At 37.5% G+C, this 26,235-nt stretch overlaps 1 protein-coding gene across 1 annotated transcript in view; it reads left to right on the forward strand.

Moving 5' to 3' along the window:
• The window catches only part of SHROOM4 (shroom family member 4), a 208,746-nt gene that overhangs the window by 91,874 nt on the left and 90,637 nt on the right, over window positions 1–26,235 (forward strand). The window contains exon 2 of the mRNA XM_059385933.1: window positions 9,625–9,776. Within this exon, the coding sequence (XP_059241916.1) occupies window positions 9,625–9,776 (152 nt within the window). The remainder of the gene's footprint in view (window positions 1–9,624; window positions 9,777–26,235) is intronic.

Consider the following 26,235-nt stretch of genomic DNA (forward strand, 5'->3'; position numbering starts at 1 on the left):
TTTGTTCAACTTGATTTCTTTTCCATTACTATATTCTAGGTCACCAATCCCTTCTTCTGCTTCTTTCATCTTGCTATTCATTCTATCAAGCCTGTTTCTCATTTTTTTTTTTGAGCCGATTATCTCTGTTATATTATTCCTTATCTCTGTGTTAAGGGTTTCTCTCTCATCTTCCACTCCCTTCTCAAGTGGAGTGAGTATCCTTATGATTGTTGTTTTAAAGTCTCTATCAGGCAGGCATGTTACTTATATTTGTTTTGCGCAGATCTCTGGCTGTTGCCCTTTTCTGTTCTTTTATTTGGGATAAATCTTTCTGTCTTCTCATTTTGTCTGCCTCTCTATGTCTCTTTCTCTGTGTTAAGAACATCAGCCCACTCTCCTGCTTTTGAAAGTGGACTTTATGAGGAAGGGTCCTGGAGTGCCATGCATTGCAGTGTCCCTTGTCTATCAGAACCTGGCACTTCAGGAGAATATCTTATGTATGTTGCTTACACCCTGCTCTTGTGTGTGAGTCATTTTTCATTTCAGTGCAATCTGTTGCACTAACTGCCTGTTGTGGGCTTTGTTTGCTCTCCTTGGTGTTAGTGGGATCCAGGCAGGCCAGCTCTTGGTGGGGGGAACATGCGGTCCAGGGAACTAGGGAGTGGGGCAGCCTTCTTAGTAAAATTTATGTTGGTCCTCTAGTCCTATGCCAGATCCCCTGAAGTACTGTTGTGCCTGGGGACTGAAGGAGGGTACAGTGTGTGATAGTGGCTGGGGGCACATGGCTGGGCATGGTGCAAGGGCTTGGCAGGGCATGCAGTGGCCACTGTATACCCAGCAGCTGGATGTGGCTTGTGCACAGCTTTTAAAAAAATTGCCATGAGCCCAGGCTACAAGTATCTGTGCATCCCTCCCTCCTACATCTGGTTCTGTAGTTAGGCTGGGGAGTGGGGGAAGAAAATCCCACCTGCCAACTTACCCATTTTCAAAGAAGTTCCCAACATGCCCTAAAATCAATAGGAAGAGATCTGTCTCCCATTTGCCCCCAACACTTTTGTAAACTGCTGTTTTTCTGTTGCATTTCCACATAGGCTGCTGTGTCTTTAGGTTGGCAACCCAGCTATCATTGGCCGCCTGGCTAGCCCAGTGCAGAGTCAGTTGACCATTAAAGCTCCAGGCTCCAAGTTCCCCTTGTTTTGCAAACTCACAGAATTCAGCCCCTCTGGTTTTTAAAGCCAATGTTATGGGGATTAGTCTTCCCCATGTGAGCTCCCTGGTGCAGGTGCCCATTTCTCTCCTTCTCCTTTCACACAGCTCCCTCCTTCCTGCAGACAGCCTCCTCTGCCTTTCTGACCTTCCTAATTTTTCAGATGCTGCTACTTCTCTATATTTCATTGTGGAGTTTGTTCTCCTAGTCTTCAGCTCACTCTCCTGATTATTGACTTGGATGCATATGATATCTTGTTGTAAATGTGAGATGAGATCAGCCTGGGGTCTTTCTACTCCACCGTCTTCCCAAGCTCTTGTAATCTGTGTGTATTGATGGACATTGGGGTTGTTCCTATTTTCTTTCTTTGCCTATAATGAAGAAAGCTAAAAATAAAAAAAATAAGAATATAAATATATAAACAATATAAAAAATAAATCCAAAAAATATCCTATCACATCTTCTTGTGGACAACTACACTTCTTTCTCCTAAATGTGGAATTTCTGGTTTTGACAGAGGCTATGCAAAGTTCTATAGTAGCTGTACAATTTTATACTCCCACCAGCAATGTAGAGTTCAAATGTTATCTGTTCTTGCCAGTAACATGGTATTTTCAGTCTTTTTAGGTGTTCTAGTGGATGTGTACTGATATTTTACTGTGAGTTTAAATTCCATTTTTCTGATGAAAAATGATATTGAGCACCTTTTCATGTGTCTACTGGGCATTTGGCTATCTGTAGTGAAGTGCCTGTTCAAGTCTTTTGTTAATTGTTAATTGGTTGTGTTTTTCTTATTGATTTGTAGTTCTTTTCATATTCTCAATACAAATCCTTTGTCAGATATATGTATAATGAATATTTTTTTTCCTAGTCTGTGACTTGCCTTTTCACTTCCAGTGACATTTGATGATATAATAAATTCTTTATTTTGATGAACTCCAATATAGCACTCTTTCTTTTATGGTTATTGTTTTTATGCATCCTGTCCGAGAAATTTTTGCCCACACAATGAGATACCACCTCACACTGGTCAGAATGGCTAAAATTAGCAAGTTAGGAAATGACGGAATTTGGCAAGGATACGTAGAAAGGGGACCTCTCTTACACCGTTGGAGGGAATGCAAGCTGATATAGCCACTCTGGAAAACAGCGTGGAGGTTCCTCAAGAAGTTGAAAATAGAGCTACCCTATAACTCAACAATTGCTCTACTAGGTATTTCCCCCAAAGATAAAATGTAGTGATCTGAAGGGGCAACTGCACCCCAGTGTTTATAGCAGCAATGTCCACAATAGCCAAATAGCCAAACTATGGAAAGAGCCCAGATGTCCGTTGACATATATATATATATATATATATATATATATATATATATATATGCCTGGTTCTATGTGGTAATATAGTGTGTGTGTGTGTGTATACACATATATATAAAACATGTGTGTGTCTATACATACACACACACACGCATGCACGCACACACAATGGAATACTACTCAGCCATCAAAAAACTGAAATCTTGCCATTTGCAGCAATGTGGTTGGAACTAGAGGGTATTATGCTATGTGAAATAAGTCAATCACAAAAAGACAATTATCATATGATCTCACTTGTGTGTGGAATTTAAGAAACAAAACAGAGGACCATAGGGGAAGAGAAGAAAAAATAAAACAAGACAAAATCAGAGAGGGAGAAAAACCATAAGAGACTCTTAATCATAGGAAACAAACTGGGGGTTGCTGGAGGGGAGGGGGGTCAGAGGATGGGGTAACTGGACATTAAGGAGGGCATATAATGTGATGGGTATTGGTTAACACCAGTTATAAGACTGATGAATCACTGACCTCTACTTCTGAAACTAGTAATACATTATATATTAATTAATTGAATTTAAATAAAAAATTAAAAAATTTTTAAAAGAAATCTTTGCCCACCTCAAGGTCACAAAGATATTCTCATGTTTTCCTCAAAGGTCTTTTGGTTTTAGCCCTCCCAATTAAGTCTATGATTTGGATAAATGTTTTAGTAAAAATTTACACCAGCAAAAATGTTCTGAATATGTGTCCCCAGTACACATAATTTTATTTCTGAATGCTATAATTTACTACTACCAATATTAAATATTAATAATGCTCAACTTTTAAATTATTTTAGATAAATGTAAATATAAACAGAAGTTCAAATATCTCCCCTTCCAGTGGATCATCTTGTGCATAGCCTGGGATATATATATATATACTTCTCTGGAGACCATTGTTCTAAAACACCAAAAGCTGAAATTTTTTTTTTAAACACTTTATTTATTCACCTAACAGAAAGAGAAATCACAAGTAGGCAGAGAGGCAGAGAGAGAGAAGGGGGGAAACAGGCTCCCTGCTGAGCAGAGAGCCCGACATGGGACTCGATCCCAGGACCCTGAGACCATGACCCGAGCCGAAGGCAGAAGCCTAACCCACTGAGCCACCCAGGTGCCCCCAAAAGCTGACATTTTTGATGAACACTGATAATATTAATATCAGCAAAAGACTTCAGTGTAAATAAATGGCTGGAGTTGAGAAAGTGTGAATAAGACCCCAGTAAGCCTGAGCTTACTCTTGCATAGTGATGTTTGTTCCCTGTTACCTGATTTAAGGAGAAAACAGGATGATCTGACTTGGTAGGGGTCACTGATGCTAACTTGCTTTCGATTGCTGATGTAAGATACAGTGCTTTTGACTCTACTCCTTTACTTGTCACCAAATTCCTAGAACTGAGCTTGACTCTGGACTGAGTTTTTGGCAAAGATGCTTAACATTTGACTTGGGCTAATCCGTAAGGAAATTTAATGATTTGGTGCTTAGAGGACCTTTGTTGTGAAGATTAGTTAATTACATGGTGATTAAGCAGCTGTCTATTGGGATAGGTGATTAAGGAGGAAGGCGCTGCCTGTAGGGATAGGTCATGCTTTGGAGCATAATATAGTTCCACCGGTCCAAGATCAGGGGAAACCATGAGCCTGATCCACAGAACTTGACACTCTGGGGCAGCCCTATGTAGGATCAGGGCATCTGTTTCTTAGCTGGTAGAGGAAAGAGTACCTCTTCCCTTGGTGTCCACCTTCTCAAACTATCTACATACAGGGATTAGCACATAGAACCAGGCCCACTTACATCTTTTTAACTAGCGGCTGTTTTTGGAGTCTTGTTTAAGAGTCAGGTTTTGTTTTCTGATTTGCTTTGGGTAATGTAAGGAAGATAAGGCATAGCAGAGTTTCTTGTTTTTCTAATCTAGATGACTTTGGAAATTTGAGAGGGATTTTGAAGGGAGAGAGTTGCTCAAACAGAGAAGTTAGGGCAGGCAGTGTGTCTGCAGCCTAGCATCAGACTGTTCAGGGCCACAGCGAAGAGACTATAGAAATTTCAAAGCCTCAGTCTTCCCTGTCCAGGGCACTCTGATTCATCTCTTCTAGCATCAGATTCTAAGGCATACCAATATGAGAGAGAGGGCAGGTCAGAAACTGACAGTCCCCAACCTGTGGTCTGCTGAAGATTTCAAACTAAGTTTCAGAATAAGCAGAGACATTATCTACTATTTGGTGATCCTCCTTCCTTAGAGTTAGACTTCTTAAATCCAGTTTATCTCCCTCTCTGCATGTTCTCTCAGTTGATTCCCCAGAAAGACCGAATTGCTGAAAAGGTATCTATAATGTTACTAAAAACTTGAAAATCTTTTTTTTTTTTAGATTTTATTTATTTGTGACAGAGAGAAAGTGAAAGATCACAAGCAGGCAGGCAGAGAGGGGGGGAAGCAGGCTCCCTGCTGAGCATAGAGCCCGATGCAGGGCTCGATCCCAGGACCCTGAGATCATGACCTAAGCCAAAGGCAAGGCTTAACCCACTGAGCCACCCAGGTGCCCCAAGACTTGAAAATCTTTTAAAGGGTGTTAAGAAGACATTCAGAGTATGTTCTGTTTTCTAAGCAATACAACTACTATTCCAGGTGGGCCTTTTCTATATATTTGCAAAAAAAAAAATCAATTTATACAACGCTGTTGTTTGCCTTCTTAGTCTATATAGACAAGCTGGTCAAGGTAGGTGTTTGGGCTGGTAATTTGGCCAGAGGCTCTTAGAACTGGCCAGGAAAGTTTCAGTCAATGCCTGTTTTTCCAATAAATGTCTTGTAGCAAGCTGAGGTATTCACAATCATGCCATTGATTTTTAATGCGGCTCTTACACTACTATAATAAGCTTTCGATACCTGTTGGTTATTGCTGCAGTTGCTGTTTCTCCTGCTGACTACATTATTTTTCAGGCTAAACTTTATTTAACTTTTCTTTCTCTCACTCTCTCATATCTTCCAAGTTTATTCAAAAGCCCCAAGCAAGTATCTGCTAATATTGGACTAAATAAAAGCTACTACTAAAAAGCCAGTAAGTGTTGTTAAGTCCATTTTTCTTTGCCTTTACTCTCAAGGGGCCAGCTTGTCAGTTTGTTGACAGCTATCAGAGTACTTCATGCTTCATTGGAGATCCATCAGAAATTTCCAAATTGCTAGCTCATTAGCACAAAATGGGGCTTCAGGAATCTCTTTCTCTCCGTGTCCCAACTGTGCTTTTTTAAGTGTTCCAGGCTTGACAGACCACTCCAAAACAATGGATAAAGGCCACAGGGAAATGAGAGATGGATGTTAATTAGTCAGTTTTCAAGGAGTGAAAAATGGGTGAAGACAAAGTATAATGTGGCAAAAGCCAGGATTACCTGTGTCAGCAGAAGAATAATGCATGATTTTGTTAACTGTTCACAGGTCACTGAATGTCAGAGCTCCAAGACCCTCAGAGATCATGTAGTCTGACCCCCTGCCTTTAACCAATAAGGGTAAAAGAAGCCACAAGAGGGGAAAGGGACTTACCCAAGGTCAATCAGCTCTTCCCAATTTTCCAGACACCAGCTGGCTTTTGATTATATGACCTTTCTGCAATCCATTTTCAATTACTTGGGCCACTCACTGCTAAGCTCAGCAATCACTTGGATAAAATAAAATGACACATAAGTTAACCATTGTTTACATTGGGTTTTGGGATGTGTGTTTATACTGACATTCCAGTGTGTCTGGGTACAATCTGAGAATTCACAACACTTGAAATGAAACAAGAAAGCCACCCTAAAAGTCTGATTCAGGAAGAGCTGGGGAGTTGACCAGCCTTTCTGAATGGACAGCATCAAAAGATGATACACAGCCCATCAAGCAGGGCATGTTATTCTCAACAAGTTTGTTGACTGACACCTTTCCTGGGCCTCAGCCAGACTTGTACAAGGGGCAGTGGAAAGGGGAAAGAAAACGTTTTGTAAAAGAATACATACATCTTCTTCCCTCCCTCCCTCCCTCTGTCCTTCCTTTCTTCCTTCCTTTCCTTTCCATTCCTTTGCCTGGATAGGATATCTTCTATATAAACAAATGTGTGGTTGAGCCACTGACCTGGAGAACTGGCAATCAGGAAACAAAACAATAAATGAGGACATGCTGGAATCTAGAGGTGGAATGCCAGAAAGACTAGTGAACAGTAATTTTTAAAAACATTAAAAAGTCAGGAGAAGGAATAAGGAATCAGTTGCATAGCTCCGTAAATGCCCTGGGTCTGGGAAAGGACTAGTTTGTAGTATAGTCCAAGGGACCTTCAATCAAATGGAGTTTCATTTCCTGATCTGGACCTATCTGGACTCTGGGACTGTGCCAGGTGCCCATAATTTACTTCTTTGTTGTCTGCAAATTCTGGTACTTGTGCTAAAATGGTATTATTACATTCAACATATCTGTCCTGAGGAGGAGGCTGCTAATGACTGAGAGGGGACAGGAAACAGAAAAGGGGCATGTGGGGTGCCTGGGTGGCTCAGTCAGTTAAGTGTCTGACTCTTGGTTTTGGCTCAGGTCGTGATCTCATGATTGTGGGATGAGACTCCCAGTATCCAGCTCCATTTCGGCCGGGAGTCTGTTGGAGAGTCTCCCTCCACCTCTGCCCTTCCCTGTGCACATGTGCTCTCTCTCTCTCTCAATAAATAAATAAAATCTTAAAAAAAAAAAAAGGAAGAAAGAAAGAAAAGGGGCATTCATAGTCAGCCTGAGGCTGTAGTCCAGGAAAGACTCCCTTCAAGGACTCCCTGACAGCCCAGATGGCAGTTTGGAATGCAAAATGCGTAAGCTTTTGCCGCAGCAATAATCATTTTTTTTTAAAGGTTCCCCTCTTTCATCTTCTGGCCTAGAATAAACAGAGATCTAGTCGATGTAACAAAGTGCTTAATTAACTTGAGATGGTACTTAATATCAACACATATTCAAGGGGAGACTTGCTATTGGTAACAGTAATATGGATAATTGAGTTGTATGAATAAAAAATGGGTAGAGTGAAATAAGACTAATGTACATCAACAGGAAAAATCTATTAGCATTCATTAGTTGGGCTCCTATTTGTGGCTCTTTGTTAGTCTAAGGAAGCCCTTTTAGATGGCTGCTCCCTGTTGAAAGTCCTGCCTGATGCTGAGGGCCCTCTGTGGCTGCCAAAGCAATGAGTCATTCAAATAGAACTTCTGAAATTCAAGCACAGCACTTTGCCTTTTTTTTTTTTTTTTTTTTTTTTTTTTTGGCAGCAGGCAGCAGTGACTGTGAAGTAATAATGATAATAACAATGGAAATTAGGATGTGATCTTAATTTATTTGCTGAGAGTTTTTCCCCATTTACTAATATTGGCTTGTCTTATCTTGAGTGGTGGCCCAGGTACTGGAACAAAGGTATATATATTCAATGTCACTTGGCTAACCTATGATCTGTCAGACAAAGGTTAATTAAAAAAAACTGTTGGGTTAGCAGCAATAAATTTAATAATAGTCTGTGATTAACTTAGAATTTCAATTTATTTGATGGGATTTTTAAAATCCTGAATTAACATTTTTCTCTGCATTCAGGAGGTCTCAACTGCCAAATTGCATATGAACTAGCCAACCTAAAGTTCAGCAATATTCTAACTTTCATGGTGAGGGATAGATTGGAGGGATTCTATGAAAGACTGAGAAAAAAATTAGAAGAAGAGTAGAAATATAAAAACACCCACAGCAAAGACCAGCCTTTGGTTGCATCACTTAGAATCTATCTTTCCCTAAAGATTCTATGGTTTAATCATCCTCACCTTCCTTGCCCCTAGGAGAAAAACAAACATCTCTTCCTGATTCCACCAGTGGGTTGGACCTTTTTTTAAATATAACCATCTCTGTGGACATATGAACTTCAGACAGTAACCTAACTTTGAGGCTGATAGCTGTGCAGGCTTTGTTCATTTCTTTATCTCTACCTTTTAGCATGCTGTCCTGTGCATACTAGAAATTCACTAAAATTTTGAGGAATGATTAATGGAGATGAGATGAGATGAGATGAGATTAATGCGATGACTCCTGCCACCATGGATGGAGTTGATGTCCTATTAGGTAGAACTCACCTTTGTGGTACAATGAATGTTATATATAAAAGTAGGCATAATCAAGGACCCATGAGGGACATTCTGCTTTGCTTTTATTTCTGCCTTTTATTTCTGCTATATTTCTGCCTTTGTTTCTACGCCCTCCAGCCTGACTACCTTCTTGCCAAGATTGCCCTGGTCAGTGGAAATTCTGTATGCTGTGATGGTACCGTGAACACCTATGTTTCCAAATTTTGGTGAATGCCCTCTGTGTTCCATATCCTAGAAGCACTGTACTAGGCACTTGTTGAAGAGACATAGATATGTGAACAGTTACATTGTTGTACATCCTTTGTATCTTTTGAATTTGCAATTCCACTTACAGAATATTGAGCTGGATGCTCAAGGTCTTCAGAGTCCCCTCCCTTGCTATAATCATCAGAGCTTACATTAATTGAGGACTTAAATGTTCTCAGATATTCCCTATACTGACAACTCTGTGAGGTACGTACTCTTCCCCATCAGGTAACTGAGACACAAAAATGTTAGGTAACTTGCTCAAGGTCACTCAGCTAGGAAGTACTAGAACCAAGATTCAAACTCAACTTTACCAGGCTTCAAAGGCTGCCCAAAGATGGGAAAGGACTTGCTAAAGGTCATTTTTCTGGAGCCTAGCTCTTCTGGCTCTAATTTGTGTTCACAGTTTGCTACGCCACAGCTGACACTGTCCTGTTCCTTTCAAACATCATTCTCATTTAGAAGTTCTTGTCTCCCCAGATGGAAATGGATTTCTCCAGAGCAGAGATTCCATTATTTAGGTATTGTTTCCTTCCTTAAGGTTTTGCCCAAGGTAAATACTAGCCTGTGATCAGCTTCTTAGCTGTTTCCTGGAGCCTCCTGGAACCATCCCCCAGTACTACTTAAGGCTCTGACATTGGGAGGAACCAGGAAGTAGAATTTTGGGTAAGGAGTCATCTCACCACCTGCTTTTTGTTTTGTTCTCTGCAACACAGATTGAAGATGGGGGCAAGGCAGCCTTGTCCCAGAAGATGAGAACTGGTGATGAGCTGGTGAATATCAATGGCACTCCATTGTATGGCTCCCGCCAGGAGGCCCTCATCCTCATCAAAGGCTCCTTCCGGATCCTCAAGCTGATTGTCAGGAGGTAAGGTACAGGGAGATTTGCTGCTATAAGGAATAGTGGCCACTGAAACTGCTTGGTTGGTACTAAAACCTCAACAGAGGTATGTCTCTATCTAAACATCATCAAAGAAAGAGGTATCTCACATGAACAGAATTTTGCAGACAACTGAAGCAGAATGGCAGAAGAGAAAATGTCCTTGGTTCAAATCCTACCACTGCTCCCTAGTACCTCTGCACCCTGGTTAAATTTATTTTATGTCTGCAAGACTCAGTCTCCTTATTTGCTACCGAGAGAAGTAAATGATTCCATATACACCAAGGGCATACTTAGCCTGGTGTTTTTCTGTCTCCTTCATAACAGGCTGCCTCCGTTCCACCACAGATTTATTTTTTTCAAGTTTTTATTTAAATCAACCACAAGATTTAAAGAGACCTTACTACCAGCCATAGTAGGCATTCTGGAAACTGGCAAACTCTAAGATAAAAACCCTACCCTTGAGGAGAATACAGCCAAATGGGGGAGAAAAGACACACGTGTGACAAATTAGCAATACCTTTTTGAAAAAAAAAAAACAATATAGGGGATTTCACAGGCTGAAGGCTTGTTCAATGTATTGTTCAGACAGAAATTGCTATTAGAATTCAAGAGAAAGAGAGAGTACATCAGAAGAGATTGTTAGGTAAGAGTTCATAGAGGAAGTGGAATTTGAGCTAAAGGGTGGGTAGAATTGGACATCAGGAGGAGAAAGGCATTCCAAATAAGTGGAGTGGCCAAAGCAGAAGGAAGGTAAGGACATGTTTGGGCACAGTTGCTCTGCTGCCATTACACATTTGCTTATTGGTGAGCTTTCCTTATGGCTTCTTCCATTTTGCTGCTGTATCTTTGCTCTGTCTTACTGGAGCTCATACTTCTCCCTTCTATTTGTTTCCTTTATCCTATACTTGAACCCGAGCTTCACCATCTTAATTAATTTTTACTAGAAAAAAATATTTTTAAAGCATCTTCCCATAATCCTATTTCCCTCCCCCTCTGGCTACTGCCCCATCTTTCTCCTTTTGTTCATACTCAGTCTCTCAAAAGGAGAGTCTATAATCACTGTCTTCATCCTCAATTTAGCTTTCCACCCACTACAGTCTGAATTTGACCTTCAGAACCCCACTGAAACTATTCTGTCAAAAGCTACTATTACTTCTTAATTGTTGAAGTCAGTGGGTTGTTTTCAGTCTTTATCATGTGTGACTAGTATATGGCATTTGCCATTGTTGCTCTGGATTATGTTTTCCTTTGTGAAACTCTCCTTTCTTGCTTCCAAGATACCCCATTTTCTTGTTACTTTCCTACCTCTCTGTTCATTTTTTAAAACCATGTTCCTTTACTACCTGCTCTTTTTCTGATCATCCCTTATGTGTTGGTGTTTTCCCTTGTTCCACTCTTTCTAATTTCATTAATATACCATGGAAAACCTCATTCAGTTCCAGAGTTTCAATTATTTACATGTATCTATGACTATATCTCTTGAGCCCCAGTCTCCTATAGTCAACTTCCCACTGGACATTTATACTTAGATGTCTCAGAACCATTTCAAGCACAATATGCTCAAAACCTAACATGTCAGCTTTTTCTCCCAAGCTCCTCATCTCAGTGCCTGGGACCACCATGCATTTAGTCAACCAAACCAAAAATACAGAAGCCATCTTTAATTCTTCTGCCATTCTCATGCTCTATATCCAAATGATTTATCTTCAGAGCATATATAAGGGGGAAGGAGTTTTAAGTTAGTAAGGGTGAGGTTACATAGGATCCCATTAATTTATTGGATTACCTGTTGGCACCTAAGATTAAGCCATCCCTGCTCATGAACCTGAATAGGAAGTAAAATGTTAAGTAATTCCTTATACAATAGATACATTGCCACTGACTCAATCTTGAATCAGTCATAATTTAGGTTTTAAATAAGGCTTCTTGGAGAGGTAGCTTGGTAGTTTTTGCTTTAGATTCAGATAGACCCATTTATGGCACTGCCTAGTTCTATTCCTATATAATGGCATTGTTGGGATGATTAAATGAGGCAATGTATATAAAATGCCTTTTACTTATGAGGTCTCAAGGAATTTCATTCCTATTCCTTTCCCTGGGGTGTAAGAGAAGCACAATTGGAGTAACCAAACATTATTAAATAAGAAGACCATCAGAACTGTAGTGTACTTTCCAGCCTAATCTTCACAGCACCGGATTTGCAGAGAAACCATTAGGGGTGACAAAGCTTTCAACATGAAATAAAGGTCCCTGGGAGTTACCGGTTATACAGAAATAGCAGCACTTGGAGGGAATGTAGACACCATCTCTGGTGGCTTCTGAGCCAGTCATAAAAATGAGTGTCATCAGGCTGTCACCTACTCATCCTCCCTTGGTGAGCACCATGTTCTCTTTGTTCCTGCTGTAGCAACATCTGCCCTTACCAGTCACTTAGGAGTAGCTGTAATTATGGCTTTGGAGATAGTAGGGCCCTTTGGTTTTCATGGTGTGGCAGGTCCTATGGCTCCCTGTCTACTCTTTCAACCTCCCCCCCAGCGCCTATTGGTGGAGACCCTCAATGACATAATTTATTAGGTGATGCTGCCCTCTTGTGGAAAAGTTAACCTTCATGTATGGATTACCCCAGGAATGGTATTATCAAGCATTTATTGCCTCTTTCTTAGTCCAAATGGTTCCTCAAATTTATGAAGGAGCTCTTAGCACATAAATGAAATGTGATCCCCTGAAGTTTAATAGTGTTTTATATTAAGATAGACTTGGGTTTCAGCACTGAGGTTTAGGTCTGGACTCCAGTCCTTTGGGATGAATATAATGAGAAAGAAGAACTTTAGAAAATGGCCTAGTCTGAAAAGCCATGCCAGCTCTTTCTCCTATATTGCCTTTTAGATCATGGTCAACCAATTCAGAAATCTAGGTGTTAACTCTCAATTCTTCTCACTTGCCCCAACCCTCTTCAATCTAAGTAATTCTAAGTCTTAGTCATTCTACTTGCTATACACCTCTCTGCAGCCTTTGTCTTCATCCAATTGTTCATGATTTCTTACCTGGATTATTGGAAGAGTCTTTTCACTGGATTCTCATCTTCTCATCTCACCTCCTTCTGATCAATCTATTCTCTAGATAAGGCATCTGGTCATGTCACTTATCTATTTGGAAACAAAACGAAACAGGAATGATAACCATACAGTCTTGTTGGTCCCACAAGATTTATTTTATATTGTTAGAACATACAAATTATTTTAAGGATATTATATTCATGAAACATTTTTTTACATGCAAATATTTGAAGAAAAGACTGTAATACAAAGAAGAACAACTATAGAAATGTCTATATGGAAGGCTCATACAATATAAATATGACAGATAAAGTAGAGCAAGAAAATAAGTACTTAGAATATTTAAAAAACACAATTCATCAGATTTAATTAATAACAAAAATTATATTTGATTGACAGTGAATACACCCTCTTTCAAATATTCAGAGAACATTTTTTAAATGATCATATGGTATGCCACAAAGAAAATCTTTGCATACTGTTAGAAGTAGAAATCAGGCTTGCCCTGTTCTCTGATGATAATGTAAAACTTCTACAAATTAGAAACAGATTTGAACAAAAGTCTTTCACTGCTTTAATATTTCAAAACACATTTGTATGCAAGTATTAACCAAAAGAAACACTAGCAGACTAATAAAAAATAACAAAAATGAGATCACAATTTCTCAAAACTTTGAGAGCAATATTGAGAAGTAAATTCATAACCTTAAATATTTCATTATTAAAAATGAAGAATGAAATTACATGATTAAGAATCCAATATAATATGAAGCCAAGGGCTATGTTGTTTTTATAGGGAGATAAATTAAGTAGATAAGCCTCTAGCAAATTTAATTAAGAAAACAAAGATAAATTATAAATAAAATTTAAATGATAAATAGAATAGAACAACAAATACAAAGAGAACTTTTTTAAATTATGGGAAACTACTATAATTGTACCTTAATAAATTTGAAAACCTCAACAAATTTGAAATATCTAATAAAATGTTAAATGCCGTGCATTAGTAAGAAGTTTAAAACAAAATGGGCCTGTAACTGTAGAAACATGGAAAACAATTATCAAAGAGAACTTCCAAAAATACTTTAGGGCCAGATGTTTTTTTATCAGTAAGTTCCTTCAAATTTTCTAGGAATATCCACATTGTTATAGAATTGAAAATCCTGTAGAATTATTCACATTGATTTTGAAACTAGCATCATTCTGATACCAATATCTGACAGACTTCCTGGAGGCATTATGGATTAATTTTCAGGAATCTGTTGTGAAAGACTAAATTCACCTCTCTTATGGCAACCTCTTCTTTTAACTTTCTCATACTCCATTCTCTTTACACCTACTGTTTAATATCATCAAGGCCTTAAGTATTTTCTCCTATTCTTTCAGTCTCTTTTAATCACCATGGCCTATGACTCTCCTTACTCTATGTGCTGAATCTGAGCAACTATACTCATTCATAGTTTTAATTACCACATTTGTGCTCCCAACTTTATCTCTAGTTCTAATCTGTCCCCAAAATTCTTATGTACAGTGGCCTGGTAAAAACCTCCACAGGAAAACTCAACAGTAAATGCAAGCAATGTATATAAATCTGAATTCATTATCTAGCTTATAAAACTCTCTCACTTTCCAGTAGCACTGGGTGGTACTTTCATCCACCTAGCCATTCAAGTGAGAAACCTGAGTCATTTTTTACTTCTTGCTCTCCTTGTTAAGCCATGTTAATTTTACCTTTTAGACACTTTTAGAATTTATCCTCTTCTCTCCATTTCCACTGCTTTTGCCTGGTTCAGGCCCTCATCATCTCACCCCTGGACTATTTCAGTAGCCTTTCAGCTCTCTCAGATCTATCTGCCAAAGTGTTGCCACAGGGATAAATCAAAAATACAGATTCAATTATATCACTCCCCTGCTGAAAACTTGTCAGTGGCCTTCATTGCCCAGAGGTATGGTAAATAAGACATATTATAGCTTCATCCCTACCCTTACCTACAACTTCATCTGGCATTCCTTATATTTTGTGCTAGAATAATATCATTGCCCAAGAATTTCATGCTGTTTATCAATTCTGTGACTGTTCATTCTATGCTTTCTACTTGGAGCATAGTTTCCCCCTTTCTTTTCTTAGTCAATGCCTTCATGTTAACATTCTTTAAGACTCTGCTCTGGGATTGATGTTTATAAAGATATTTTCTTTGATGCCTTGGGTTAAGTTAGATGGTCTTCCTCTGGTTCCCACAGAACCACAGAACTCTAGCTTTTATCACACGGTATAGAAATAATTTGTTTCTGTATTTATCTTCTGCATTAGACTAGACAGGGGTTAGAAAACTTTAGCTCATGGGCTAAATCTAGCCAACAACTGGTTTATGAATGGCCTGCAAGCTATGTATGTTTTTTAAAATATATATTTTTAGTGGTTGGGAAGGGAAAAAGCAAAAGAAAAATAGTACTTCATGACATGTGAAAATTATATGCAAGTCAAATTTCAGTGTCCATAAAGTTCTATTGGAAAGAAATTATGCCTATTTATGTACTGTCTATGGCTGCTTTCACACAACAGTACAATAGTTCTGACAGAAACCGTATGACCTGAAAATCCCAAAAGTTATTTTTCTAGCTCTTAGACCAGAAGCATGAGGGAAGGGGCTGCTTTGTGTTCATCATGATATCCGTAGCACCTACTAGATGTTTGGCCTATTGGAAAGATTCAGAATTTTTTATTTACACATCTGATACAGGAAAGTAGAGAATATGAGTAACTGGTCCACTTGGTAGTACATTACTCCAGGTTACCTAGATTGGCAGATGAGATTGCATTTAGTCTTTTATGAGTATGCTCATTTGTGACTCTGTTTTTCAGTAACTGATCAACTCTAAGCACACTGATAAGAAAAAAATTAATTTTTATCCTGCAAACCTGATGTTTGCATCTTAGACCAACATGAATATGAAAAGGAACTACCATATTTTGGCTATCTGCCAGCTTCCCTAGTTGACTTCATATTGTTGTTGCCATTATACACATGCCATCTACAATTAAATTGTATTTCAAAAGTGAAGAGACTTTGCATGAGGGTGGACAAAGAAGGGGTTAAAACTGTTAAAACTCAATGAAACTGTAAGTATTATGTCATATATTAATATACCAGGGATATGCTACACCCACAAAAGCCAGTGGGCATGATCCAGTTCTGTGATTTCCCACTTCCACTAAAGCCAGTGAGCATGGACTGGCCCCGCATTCTTGCTTTGCTTTGCTAAACTGCGGGCACTTGTAGTCCACACAGGAAATACTACTTGATCTCCTGGATCTTATGCAGGAGCCTTGCATCTGTAGGCCCAACAGGACTGAAGTAATCAGAGACATAGTTCTTGGCAGGCTAAACTTGGCAGTACCAGTTTGCTGGTACCCTCCAGAAAGGCACTTACACCTTGTTCAGAGCCTTGATTTTTGCATCTTTTACCTAGGGAAGACCTCCACAGTGCTGGCACAGGAGGTCAGCAGGGATTATGACCACAGTCCCACATGACTGTATATATATTTGCATACTTTAAAACCTGTTACCTGAGGGGCTAGCCTCCAATCAGCCCAAAACTGAGTGCTGATTAAGATGACAGGTCTTGGTATACCCTCAACATTTGGAAACTATAAAAAATAAATCAGGCTACTTAGATAATCACAAATATTCCAGAGACAACCAAAACCAAGGGCAAAGTTAAATGATAAAGTTCATCATCTATACTGGCCACTCTTCTAAGGCTGAGAGATGTAGCTTTCTCACCTAATACATAGAAATAAACAGAGAGTTGAACAAATTAAGAAATAGGAAAATATGTTCCCAATAAAAGAATAAGATAAAAACCTCGAAAAGAAACCTTAATAAAACAGAGATAAATAATTTACTTGATAAAGAACTTAAAGTAATGGTCATAAAAATGTTCACCACACTTGGGAGAAGAATGGATGCATACAGGGAGACCATCAACAAAGAGATAGAAAATATATGAAAAGAGCTGAAGAATACAATAACTGAATTGAAAAGTATGCTAGAGGAGTTAAATGGCAGACTAGATGGAGCAGAAGAAAGTTTCAGTGATCTGGAAAACAGGGCAGTGGAACTCACCCAGACAGAACAGTGAAAAGAAAAAGAACTTTAGAAAGCGAAGACTGTTTAAAGGACTTACAGGGCAACATCAGGCAGAATAACATTTACATTATAGGAGTTCTGGAAGGAGAAGAGAGAGAGAGAAAAGGGCAGAAAACTTATTTGAACAAATAATGACTCAAGACCTCAACTCAGAGAAGGAAGTAAACATCCAGAAACAGAGAGCCCAGAGAGTTTTAAATAAAATGAACTCAAAAATATCCACACTAAGACACATTATAATGAAAATTTCAAGAATTAAAGTGAGAATCTTAAAAGCAGCAAGAAAAAAACAAAACTTTAACACACAATGGAACCCCTATAAGACCATCAACAGATATTTTAGCAGAAAATTTGCAGATCAGAAGACAGTGGCATGATATATTCAAAGTGCTGAAAGGAAAAAAAAATAACAAAACTTCCAACCACCAATATTCTATCCAGTAAGTTTATCATAGAGAATTGAAGGCGAGGTAAAGAGTTTTCCAGACAAGTAAAAGCTAAGGAGTTCATCACCACTAAACTGGCCTTATAAGAAAGGTTAAAGGGACTTCTTTAAGCTGAAAAAGAGGGTACTAATAATTATTAACAAGAAAATGTATGCAAGTAAAAATCTCATTGATAAAGATAAATATACTTGCTCGAGATTCTCTCTCTACCTCTCCCCTTCCCACCTCCCCCTTAGCTTTCACATTTGTACTCTCTCTCTCAAAATAAATAAATAACTAAAATCATTAAACAAGACTAGTCTGGGGTACCTGGGTGTCTCAGTCAGTTAAGTGTCCAATCCTTGATTTTGGTTCAGGTCATGATCTTAGGTTTGTAAGTGTAAAACCCACATCAGGCTCTGGGCTGGATCGGGGGTGCTGCTTGAGATTCTCTCTTTCCCTCTGCCCCTCCCCTATTTGTGTGCTCTCTCTCTAAAATAAATAAATAAACCTTTTTAAAAAAGTTTCAATATGGGGTTATGGACATTGGGGAGGGTATGTGCTTTGGTGAGTGCTGTGAAATGTGTAAACCTGGTGATTCACAGACCTGTACCCCTGGGGATAAAAATATATGTTTATAAAAAATAAAAAAATTTAAAAAAAAGTCTCAATAAATTTAAGATTGAAATCCTATCAAGCATCTCTTCTAATAACAATAGTATGAAACCAGAAATCAATGACAAGAAGAAAACTAGAAAAATCATAAGCATATGTATATTAATATGTTATTGAACAACCAATGGGTCAATGAAAGAATCAAAGGAGAAATTTAAAAAAAAAATCTTGAGACAAATGAAATGGAAATGCAACATAGAAAAATATATGGGATGCAACAAAAGCAGTTGTAAGGGAAATTCATAGAGATATAGGCCTACCTCAAGAAACAAGAAAAATCTCAGATAATCTAACATTACATCTAAAGCAACTAGAAAAAAAGAAGAACAAATAAAAGCTAAAGTTAGGAGAAGGAAGGGAATAATAAAGATCAGAGAGGAAATAAATACTAAAAATACACTAAGGAAGATCAATGAAACAGAGTTCATTCTTTGAAAAGACAAAATTGACAAACCTTTAGCTAGACTAAGAAAAAAAGGAGGATTTACATAAATAAAATCAGAAATAAAAAGGGTTAAGTTATAATTTATACCACAGAAATACAAAGGTTCATAAAAGACTACAATGAACAATTAGACATCAACAAACTGAACAAACTAGAAGAAATGGGTAAGTCCCTAGAAACACAATCTACCAAGATTGAATCATGAAGAAATACAAAATCTGAAGAGACTGGCTAAAGAGATTGAAACAGTTATATAAAAGCAAAACAATACAAAACAAAAAAACCTCCCAACAAACAAACTCCAGGACCAGATGGCTTCGGTGGTGAATCATACCAAACATTTAACGAAGATTTAATACCTATCTTACTCAGACTCTAAAATTTTAAAAGGAGGGAATGCATTCAAACTCATTTTATGAGGCAGCATTACCTTGATACCCAAACCAGACAAGGACAGCACACACACACATAAAGATTACAGGCTAATATTCCTGATAAAGATCAATGCCTCAATTCACAACAAAATATTAGCAAACCAAATTCAACAATACATTAAAACGATCATACACCATGATCAAGTGGGATTTATTCTAGGGATGCAAGGATAGTTCAGCATGAAAATCAATCAATGTAATAAACCACATTAACAAAGTGAAGGGTAAAAATTATATGATCATCTCAATAGATGCAGAAAAGCATTTAATAAGATTTGACATCCATTTATAATAAAAACTCTCAACAAAGTGGGTTTAAAAGGACATACCTCAGCATAATGAAAACTATATACTACAAGCCTACAGCTAACATCATACTTAATGATGAAAAGTATATTCAACATAATACAGGTATCCCTCAGAAATATTGCAGTTTTGAGGACACTGCAACAATGCAAATAAATCAAGTCAAATGAATTTTTTTTTGGTTTTCCAGTGCATATAAAAATTATGTTTATACTACACTGTAGTCTATCTGGGGTATACAACAGCATTATGTCTAAAATGATGTACATACCTTAATTAAAAATACATTATTGCTAAAAATGTTAATTATCACCTGAGCTTTCAATGAGTTGAAATATTTTTGCTGGTAGAGTCTTGCCTCAATGTTGATGCCTGCTGACTGATTAGGGTGTTGGTTGCTGGAGGCTGGGGTGGCTGTGACAGTTTTTTTAAAATAAAATAACAGTGAATTATACCATATCTATTGACTCTTCTTCTCAGGAATGATCTATATGTAGCACGAGATGGGTTTGATAACGTTTTACCCACAAAATTTCTTTCAAAATTGGAACCAATCCTCTCAAACTGCTGCTGCATTATCAATTAGATTTATGTAATATTCTAAGCATTTTTTGTCTTTTCAACAATCTTCATAGTATCTTCACCAGGAGTAGATTTCATCTCAAGAAACCACTTTATTTGTTCATCCATAAAAAGCAAATCCTTATCCATTCAAGTTTTATCATGAGATCATACCAATTCACTCAACATCTCCAAGCTCCACTTCAAATTCTAACTCTTTTGTTATTTGTACCACATCTGCTGTTACTTCCTCCACGTAAGTCTTGACCCCCTCAAAGTCATCCATGAGGGTTGGAATCAACACTTTCCAAACTCCTGTTCATGTTGACATTCTGACCTCTTCCCATCAATCATGAATGTCCTTAATAATATCTAAAATGGTGAATACTTTCCAGAGAGCTTTCAATTTATTTGCCCAGATCCATTAGAGGAATCACTATCTATGACAGCTATAGTCTTACAAAATGTATTTCTTAAATAATAAAATTTGAAAGTTGAAATCACTCCTTAATTCATGGGCTATAAAACGGATATTGTGTGAGCAAGCATGAAGATAACAATCTCATTGTGCATGTTTATCAGAGCTCTTCAGTAACCAGGTGCATTGTCAATAAGCAGTAGTATTTTTAAAAGGAATCTTTTCTTCTTTTTTCTCATCTCATCTAAACAGTGGGTTTAAAATATTCATTAAGTCATACTGTAAACAGATGAACTGTCATCCAGGCTTTATTTTTCCATTTACAGATCACAGGCAGCCTAGATATAACATAATTCTTAGGGGCCCTAGGATTTTCAGAAAGGTAAATGAACATTGGCTTTAACATAAAGTCAACAGCATTGCCTAGCAAGAGAGTTAGCCTGTCCTGTGGACCTGTGAAGCCAGACAGTGACATCTATCTAGCTATGAAAGTCCTAGATGTCATCTTTCTTTCTGTTGTTGTTTAAATTCAAGCTAGTTAACATACAGTGAAGTATTGGTTTCAGGAATAAAATTTAGTAGTTTATCACTTACATATAACACCCAGTGTTCATCCCAACAAGTGCCCTCCTTAATGGCCACCACCCATTTAACATATCCTTCCACCCTTCTCTCCTCCAGCAACCCCTACTTTGTTCTCTATAACTAAGAGTCTCTTACAGTTTGCTTCCCTCTCTGTTTTTATCTTATTTTTCTATTCCTTCACCTATGTTCATCTGTTTTGTTTCTTAAATTCCACATATGAGTGAAATCATATGGTATTTGTCTTTTCCTGACTGACTTACTTCATTTAACCTAATATACTAGATCCATCTACGTCACTGCAAATGGAAAAATTTCATTTTTGATGGCTGAGTAATATTCTCTTTTATATATACACCACATCTTCTTTATCCATTCATCCATTGCTGGACATTTGGTCTCTTTTCATAATTTGGCTATTGTTGTTACTGCTACTATAAACATCGGGGTGCATATGCCCCTCAAATCAGCATTTATGTATACTTTGGGTAAATACTAGTAGTGAAATTGCTGGATCATAGGGTAATTGAATTTTTAACTTTTGGAGGAAACTCCATACTGTTTTCCAGAGTAGCTGCACAAGTTTGCATTCCCACCATCAGTGCAAGAGTTCTCGCCTTTCTACGCATCCTCATCAACATCTGTTGTTTCTGAGTTGTTAATTTTAGTTATTCTGAGCTATGAGGTGGTATCTCATTATGGTTTTAATTGGTATTTCCCTGATGATGAGTGACGTTGAGCATCTTTTCATGTGTCTGTTAGCCATTTGGATGTCTTCTTTGGAAAAGTGTCTATCCATGTTTTCTGCTCAATTCTTAACTGGATTATTTATTTTTGGGGGTGTTGATTTTGTTGAGTTCCTTATGGATTCTTTTTCAACATTACTTTGGCTATTTGAAGTCTTTTCTAGTTCCATACAAATTTTAAGATTGTTTTTTCTAGCTCTGTGAAAAATGGTGGTGGTATTTTGATAGATATTGCATTGAATGTGCTTTGGTTAGTATAGACATTTGAACAATGTTTGTTCTTCTAATCTATGAGCATGGAATGTTTTTCCAATTTTTTGTGTCTTCTTCTATTTCTTTCATAAGTGTTCTATATTTTTCAGCATATAGATCTTTTACCTCTTTTGTTAGGTTTATTCCTATGTATCTTTTTTGGGAGGGTTCAATTATAAATGGGACTGATACCTTGATTTCTCTTTCCGGTGCTTCATTATTAGTGTATGGAAATGCAACAGATTTCTATACATTGATTTTATATCCTGTGACTTTGCTGAATTCATGTATCAGTTCCAGCAACATTTTGGTGGACTTTTCCAGGTTTTCTACATAGAAATGTTTTCTGCAAAGAGTGAAAGTTTGACTTCTTCCTTGCCGATTTGGATACCTTTTATTTCTTTTTGTTGTCTGATTGCTGAGGCTAGGACTTCCAGTACTATGGTGAACAATAGTGGTGAAAGTGGACATCACTGCTGTGTTCCTAACCTTAGGGGAAATGCTCTCAGTTTTCCCCATTGAGGATGATATTTGCTATATGTCTTTTATATGTGGCCTTTATGATGTTGAGGTGTGTTCCTTCTATCCCTTTGTTCTTGAGGGTTTTTATAAAGCAAGGATGCTGTATTTCGTCATATGCTTTTTCTACAGCCATTCAGAGGATTATGGTTCTTATCCTTTTTTTATTAATGTGGTGTATCACATTGGTTGATTTGTGGATGTTGAACCACACCTGAAGCCCAGGAATAAATCCCACTTGATTATGATGAAAAATCTTTTTAATGTACTATTGGATACAATTAGCTAGTATCTTGTTGAGAATTTTTGCAATCATGTTCTGTTCACACTCTCTCTTTCTTACTGTTTCAGTTTTGGTAGTTTATGTGTTTCTAGGAATTTACCAATTTCTTCCAGATTGACGAATTTGTGGGCACAAGATTGCTCATAATATTCTCTTATAAATGTATTTCCTTGGTATTGGTTGTGATCTCTTCTCTTTCATTCATGATTTATATTTATTTGGGTCTTTTTTCTTTTCTTTTTGATAAGTCTAGCTAGGCATTTATCAATTTTGTTAATTCCTTTGAAGAACGAGCTCCTAATTTCATTGATATGTTCTATTTTTTTAAATTTATGTGTCATTTATTTCTGCTCTAATCTTTATTATTTCCCTTCTTTTCTGGCTTTATGCCTTATTTACTGTTCTTTTTCTACTCCTTTAGGTGTATGGTTAGTTTGTATTTTTGAGACTTCTCTTGTTTCTTGAGAAAAGCCTGTATTGCTATATACTTCCCTCTTATAACCACCTTTGCTGCATCCCAAAGGTTTTAGACTGTTGTGCTTTCATTTTCATTTCCTTCCATGTATTTTTTTAATTTCTTCTTTAAGCTCCTGGTTAACCCATTCATTCTTTAGTAGGATGTTCTTTTACCTTCTTATATTTGTGGTCTTTCCAAATTTTTCCTTGTGGTTGACTTCAGGTTTCATAGCCTTGTGGTCTGAAAATATGCATGGTATGATCTCAATCTTTTTGTACTTTGAGGGCTGATTTGTGACCCAATATGTGATCTATTCTGGTGAGTTTTCCATATGTACTCAAAAAAAATGTGTATTCTCCTGCTTTAGAATAAAATACTCTGAATAGATCTGTTAAGTCTTTCTGGTCCAGTACGTCATTCAAAGCTCTTCTTCCTTGTTGATCTTCTGCTTTGATGATCTGTCCATTGCTGTGAGCAGGGTATTAAAGTCCCCTACTATTCTTAGATGAATATCAATGAGCTTCTTTAAGATTGTTATTAATTGGTTTATATATTTGGCTGCTCCCAAGCTGGGAACATAAATATTTATAATCGCTAGATCTTCTTGTTGAATAGACCCCTTTATTATGATATGGTGTCTATCTTCAACTCTTATTACAGTTTTTGGTTTAAAATCAGTTTGCCTGATATAAGTATGGCTACTCCAGCTGTCTTTTGATGTCAATTAATATGTTAGATGGTTCTTCATGCCCTCACTTTTAATCTGGAGGTATGTTTGGGTCTACAATGATTCTCCTGTAAGTAGCATATCAATGGTTCTAGTTTTTGTTTTTTAATTCATTCTGATACCCTATGTATTTTGACTGGAGCATTGAGTCCTTTTACATTCAGAGTAATTATTTATAGATATGAATTTAGTGCCATCGTATTACCTGTAAAGTTGCTGTTTCTATGGATTGCTTCTGTTCCTTTCTAGTCTGTTGCTTTTTTGGGCTCTTCCTGCTCTATTGTCCTCCTTAATATTTCTTACAGATATGGTTTAGTTTTCACGAGCTCCTTTAGTTTTTGCTTGTTTTGGAAACTTTATCTCCTCTTCTACTCTGAATGACAGAGTAGATGAATAAAGTATTCTTGGATGCATATTTTTCCTGTTCAGCATGTTGAATATATCATGCCACAGCTTTCTGGCCTGATAAGTTTCTGTGGACAGGTCTGCTGCTAACCGTAAGTGTCTACCCTTGTAGGTTAAGGATATTTTGTCTGTAGCTGCTTTCAGAATTCTCTCCTGACTTTGTATTTTGCAAGTTTCACTATGATATGTCTTGGTGTTGACCTGTTTCTGTTGATTTTGAAGGGAGTTCTTTGTGTCTCTTGGACTTGAATGCCTGTTTCCTTCCCCAGATTAGAGAAGTTCTCAGCTATAATTTGTTCAAATAAACCTTCTACCCCTTTTTCCATCTCTTCTTCTGGGACTCCTGTGGTATGGATATTATTGCACTTTGTGAAATTGCTGAGTTCCCTAAGTCTATATTCATGATTCTTTCATGATTCAATCATGATTCATGATTCTTTCATTTCATTTTTCATTTCATTTTCTTTCCCTCTTCTTTTCAGCTTTATTATTTTCCATAATTTTATCTTCTGTATCACTTATTTGATCCTCTGCTTCTTCCATCCTCGTTGTGATTACATCCAACAGGTTTTACATCTGAGTTGCAACATTTTTTATTTTGGTCTGATTAGTTTTGGGGTCTTTTATCTCTGTAGCCTGGGTTTCTCTGGTGTTCTTTATGGTTCTTTCAAGCCCAGCTTATATTCTTATGAATGTTGTTCTAAACTGTGGTTCAGATATATTGTTTATCTGTTTTGAGCAAATCCCTGGCTGTAATTTCTTCTTGAGCTTTCTTTTGGTGAGAATTCCTCCAGCTTGTCATTATGTCTATGTTTCTGTCTTCTGTGTATTATAAAAGCTTATTATGTTTCCTGCTCCTGAGAGTAGTACTATATTAAGAAAGGGCCATAAACTGTCCAGGGCCTGGCACATCAGGTAGTGTTTCTGGTGTGTGTTTTGTGTACTCTGCTGTTGTGTTCTGGCTGTTTTTTCCCACAGGTCAGTCCTCTGTAGAGTTCTTCCTTGCTTGTAGTGGGGTGCTTGGACCTTTAACTAGATGTGTTTTAATTCATTTTTTAAGATAAAATAGATTTTTTAAAATGTCTGATTCAAGAAATAAAAAAAGGAAAAAGATCAAAAAAAAAGCAAATAAACTGACAAACAAAAATGTAAAAGCCTGATTCCAAAGAAAAAGAAAGAGAAAAGAAGGAAAGAAAGCTAATCCAAAAAATGAGAAGAGGAAACAAATAAACCAACAAACCAACAAAAAACTATATGCCTGATTCAGATACACACACACACACACACACACACATAAAACAAAAGGGGTGCCTGGATGGTTCAATCAATTAAGCACCTGACTCTTGATTTTGGCTTAGGTTATGATCTCAGGGTTGTGAGAACACGCTCTATGTCAGGCTCCATGCTGTGTATGGAGCATGCTTGAGATTAATATTATCTTTCTTCCTCTCCCTTCACAACAAAAAAATAAAATAAAATAAAATAAAAAATAATTTTAAAAATATAAAAATAAAAAAAATTAAAAGAGCCTGGTCCTATTTCCACCAGAACTGAAGCTGATGCTTTGGAACACTCAATGATCAATAGATTTAATACATACAGGGGACCTGTGTTGGTCTTTTGAGGGAGAAGCCCATTGCACTGGCTCAGTCAGTCCTGCCATGGTAAAGATGCCCCTGACTGGTGCAGGGGGGGATGGGTTTGGTGAAAGTGACTCCAGCTTCCACTGGAGGTGCTCAGTTTCTCTCTGTTGGTATGTGGATGGGAGTGTGGGGTGGTAGCAGTAGTGTTGGTGTGTGGATGGGAGGGGGTGGTGGTGGTAGTGGTGGTAGAAAATGGCATTACCCCACTTTCGCATCCCCAGCTTGTCTCATTTCTCAAACATAGCTAGATCAACATCAAATCACCTTGAACAACTAGGAAATTGATCTGAGGACTGAGAAAACTATCTGCACAATTAGAGGAAGAGAACATGGCAGATATGAGGTTTGGAAATACGAAT

The sequence above is a fragment of the Mustela nigripes genome, chromosome X, assembly GCF_022355385.1.
Source record: "Mustela nigripes isolate SB6536 chromosome X, MUSNIG.SB6536, whole genome shotgun sequence".
Classification (NCBI taxonomy): domain Eukaryota; kingdom Metazoa; phylum Chordata; class Mammalia; order Carnivora; family Mustelidae; genus Mustela; species Mustela nigripes.